General features: G+C 41.4%; 1 protein-coding gene across 1 annotated transcript in view; it reads right to left on the reverse strand.

The window, feature by feature from the left end:
* Positions 1 to 909: 909 nt before the first annotated feature.
* The window catches only part of SH2D1B (SH2 domain containing 1B), a 47,143-nt gene continuing 43,303 nt past the window's right edge, over positions 910 to 4,749 (reverse strand). Inside the window, exons 3-4 of the mRNA XM_006887438.1 lie at positions 3,295 to 3,460; positions 910 to 950 (exon numbers count right to left, since the gene is read on the reverse strand). Of these exons, the coding sequence (XP_006887500.1) occupies positions 910 to 950; positions 3,295 to 3,460 (207 nt within the window). The remainder of the gene's footprint in view (positions 951 to 3,294; positions 3,461 to 4,749) is intronic.

The following is a 4,749-nucleotide window of genomic DNA, read 5'->3' on the forward strand; positions in this document are numbered from 1 at the left end:
TCAATGAACCTTTCAGGGATGGGTTTTTAGTTATTAACAACCAGGAATTTTTCCTGGCAAAAGCTCTGTTGTAGCTTTACACATTTTCAGACACGGTGGAGGATACAGAGAAGATCCAGCCTTGCTTTCATGGCCTATCCTTAAAATTTAATGGACAGCCAGAATCACACATAATTTTTTTTAACATCTCTACAAACATCATGTATAGAAGCACAACCACATGGCAGAGGTGGAACTAGGTGAAGCCAGGGGGCAAGTGTGTCCAGGGTAATATCTGGCAAGAAGATCAATAATAAAAAGAAAGCATTGAAGAGGAAGTAGTCCAAGTTAAGGTAGAAGAGTAGGTGATAATTACAGCAATGAGATTATAAAGTCAGGCCCCCCCACCAGGACTGAGACCTGTGCAGGAAGGTGAACAGAATATGATAGCAGTTGGACATCCTGTAGTCCAGCCATTTGTTTTATAGGTGAGTAAACCAAGATCCAGAGAGGGCAGTGGTTTGTCCAAAGTACTATAGTCAATGGTGGAAGCAGGAGTGGAATTCAGAGCTTGAAATTGCTGCCAACTGCAGTCACCTGTGTAAGAAGCCGCCTCTCTGATTTCCCAGCTGCAATGAGAGTGTCAACCACGATATAATAATGGTGTCTTTAGCAAGACAAGTATAGATTCAGGCTGTTCCATTCCATGAAAGAAGAATTAGCCTTGAAGAGGGGCTGTGCAGCTTCCCAGGGTGTATGCCTGGGAGGCAGGGACATAGCGAGTAAATGCTCTGTAGTTGGGGAACAGAACATCTTCAGGTACTCACACCAGGAGAGGTTTAATTTGTCCACAAAACTTTGACCAACACCTACAGAAGAAGCAAGGTCATGCATCTTTGCTCTAACTTCTTTTATTCAGTGTCTTTATCTTCAAGGCAAGACATCCACATAATCATCATTGTCACTGTTCCCTGGGGAGGAAAAATACAAGTGTCATGACAACCAACCTCATTCAAAAGATAGAAGACATTTTTCCCCAAGCACAAGGTGATCTTGATGCCACATCAAAATGACGTTTTCTAAGGCTGAGTTACCACAGGAACTCTCAGAATAGAAAGTTCCTTCAAAAGTCAAACCTCAGAGCTTCTAGCACCAGAGGTCTCCATCCACCAGCAGATATTCTTTGCCTCCCTCAAGTAAGAACAGCAGGACCTTGCTTGAAGGAGGCAAACAAATAAAAAACACACACAAAAAAGTGAGGCTGATGGGTGGAAGTTGTCCCTTCAGCAGCTGATGATTTGGGAGTTTATTCTGACATGTCCTGTTCTCCTTACTCCTCCTCACCCTGCCTGCCCCCACTTCCTCCTTAAAAAGAACAAACAAACACACAAATAAAAAAAAACCCAAAGTCAAAGTTGATTCCAACTCATCCTGACCCAGTAGAACAAAGTACAACTCTCCATAGGGTTTCGGAGGCTGTAAATATTTATAGAAGCAGACAGCTTCAGTTTTCTCTCTCGGAGCACCTGGTGGGTTAGAACTGATGACCTTTTGATTAACAGTCAAACCATTAAACCAGAACTCATTAAGGACTAACCAAGCATAGAAAATTGGCATTCCCAGTTTTAGAGATATCTGAGGGGTCCCTTTCTTGGAGTTTGTGATTATTTTACCATTGCTCAGACAATAAATATTACCAACACCCCAATCACCTCTAACGTCTCACCTTGGATACTTAAAAACTGCAGCACAGTACATTCACGGACTTACAGCTCTGAACCTTTCATATTTATTCTATAAATTTGGTATCAAAGGTGACCTTTTCTGCAGCTGGGTCTCTAGAAAGTTTTGGGTTCATGGGTATACACGTCCCTGTGTGAGAGCCATGGAGCAGTGGAACCATGACGGAATCCAGCAATAAGGGAGTTTTTGTTTTAATCATTAAAAACCCAAACGTAGACTTGTTAGGGAGGAAGGAAGTGTCCCGTGATGATGTAAAAGACAACTTCGCTGGTGAGAGAGTGAAAGGATATGAGGTCATTTTCCGCCCCTACCCTTCTCCCTAAGGAGCCCTGGTGGGCCAGTGCTTAGACACATCAGGCTACTAGCTGAAAGGTCAACAGTTCTAACCTACTAGCTGTTCTGTGATAGAAAGATGGGCAGCCTCCTGTAAATACCTAGAGCCTAGGAAAGTTAATGGAGAGTCATTACGAGTTGGAACTGACTCAATGGCAGTGAGGCATTTGGGGGTTTATTTTGCTTTTTGATTCTTTCCTCTATGTGGTACAAGGACTTCTACTGCCATCACCTGCCCGTGGATAACAGAAATCTTTTACATTGAGAATATAGCCATGCACTCCACCATTAGAAAACAGGATTAATATGTAAATACCTCAGGAAGCCCAAGTTAAATCCAAGTCAACTTATACCTGGAGGACACTGGACTATTTTCTTTGGGGAGCAGAGTAAGGAAGCTTAGTAGTAGGATCTTAGAGGTCTCAGCACAAATTCTCTGCACTCAGATTCACTTGCCATCTCTCATAGTCCACCATAGTGGCATTCTTGAAATCATTTGTCATCTAGCACTTTGTAAACGAATGCTTAACAAATACCAACTAGTTTCATAGGTTGAGCCTGAGGAGAGGCTGTGCTTTTTTCACTGAAAACCTCTGCCTGTCTATCCATTTATTTGGTTTTTCACTAGGTCACAAAATTAATTTTAAATTGGCCCTTCACCTATGAATCACTTTAGCTGTCCTACATGTCTGGGCATAGAAACCCCCATGTCTTAGCCAACTTCAAGAGTTAGAAAATAGCAATAGTAGGAAATGATTCTTAGAAGCATGACATTTTTAGAGAAAACGTCCTAGAAGGGGTGGCTACCTAGTATGTGTTCAGGTTTGACTTACAACAAAAATCAATAGTTTTGTTTCTCTTCTAGACCAACAAGGATCAGTATGTTTTCTTGCTGCCTTTTGCTTAGTTCTATCAGCCTTCAAGTGCTATTTGTTGAAGCTGGCCACCTAGTGAGTTGTATTTGTACCTGCTTCTACTAAGGTTATAATTTTAAAATAGCCCTTTTGATCTTTAGGTGATACAGATCAAAACAGCTAAACAGGAAGCGAATGCATCAAGCATCTAGTGAGCAGCCTCTTGATTTAGTTCTGGTCATCCTTTTCGATTTAGTTTGAGCACAGCTCCATTTGCAGAGGGAAACCAGATGTTCCAAGGGACAGAACATTCCGATTCTACAAAACAGGCCAGTGGAGGGATAAGGGACCAAAGTTCCTCCCTGACTCCCATAGGAGTTTTTACCATAAATGCCATTCATCGTCATTTCCAATCTTCTTCTTTCCAGACAGGTGCCTGGCCTCATTATTGGTTTTAAAAGATTAACCACCAGCCCTTGGTTTGGTTTTCCAAATTTGGAAATCATTTCCTTTAGGCTTGGAAAGTTCTGTTTTTGTATGCCTTCCATAGTCTGCAAAAGAACAAGAAAAGGAAATCGCTCACTGTTTTGCCATTGTGAAATGTCAGTAACCCTTGAAAAATGTGGTTTTTAGTGCAAGACTGCATCTTGTAAGTCAACAATCTGAAAATGAAAAGCAAACTAACAAAAAAATTAAACCCACTTTCATCAAGTTGGTTAGGATTTATGGCAACCCTGTAATTTACAGAGCTGAACACTTTCGTGGGGCATTCTTCTCTATAATCTTGCAGAACTTGATGGCCACGTCTGCCTTCCACTCTGCTGCTGAGGGGTTCACACTGCCAACCTTCCATCAGCATTAAGCACAAACTCAGGGATCTTAACTGAAAACAAGAATGAAAGAAAATCAAATCCCCTGCCATTGATTCAATTCCAACTCACAGTGGCCTTCTGTCAAGTTTCCATAAAGGCTGTAAATCTTTATGGAATAAGAATGTCCAACCTCCTTTTGTGGAGTTGTGGCGGATTTGAACCCCAAACTATTGGTTAGCACTCAGACATATAACATATTATGCCACCAAGATTTCTTTCACTGAAAAGAAATGGCTGGCAATTCTTGGGCACTGACATTGAATGGAGTGCATGCTGCCTTCTTCAGTTTAAACCATTGATTTAAACTACTAAATCTAAAAAAAAACAAAACACCCCCCCCTTTACTACCAACCCATGACTGACCCACCATTGGGTTTCCAAGAATGTAACCTGCATGGGATGAGATTGCCTATTTTTCTTCCAAAAACTAGGAGTTTTAATAATCAAGAGATTCCCAGTTGAGTCTACAAGCAGAGTGAGCACCCCTTCTACATCCTTGGAAAGTTTACCTGGAGCAGTTCTTGCAGTAGATTTGCTGTGAAGGATGCCCTTTCAAGAATTTCTATCAGACCCTGTGCCTTGTTGACTAGAAAATGGCTTTGTTTTCTCTAGGGACTGAGAGCAAGGGGCCTCGGAGGGGAAGTATGAAATCTGCATGCTTGATAAATCTAGAATCTGCATAGGAAGAAAACACATTTTTAAAAATCCGAATTTACTCCATAGACCACACCTTTAGTCATCCTTCAGATCTAGAATAAAACTCATCCCCATGGTTCAGCTTTTAGTTAGACGATAGACAGACCTATAACGTGACCAGAGGCATTCACTCTTTAAAATAACTAACCATATAAGGTCAAAGAGCAGCACCTGCCCAAGAGTAAAGCCCAAAGGCAGGAAGGAGTACAATAGAAGGGTTAATGGATGAAATATGTTTATGGTATTGAAGTCTATGGGGGAGAGAATAGTCT

This window comes from Elephantulus edwardii, unplaced genomic scaffold, assembly GCF_000299155.1.
Source record: "Elephantulus edwardii isolate Elephantulus edwardi_28Jun2011 unplaced genomic scaffold, EleEdw1.0 scaffold00057, whole genome shotgun sequence".
Taxonomy (NCBI): Eukaryota; Metazoa; Chordata; class Mammalia; order Macroscelidea; family Macroscelididae; genus Elephantulus; species Elephantulus edwardii.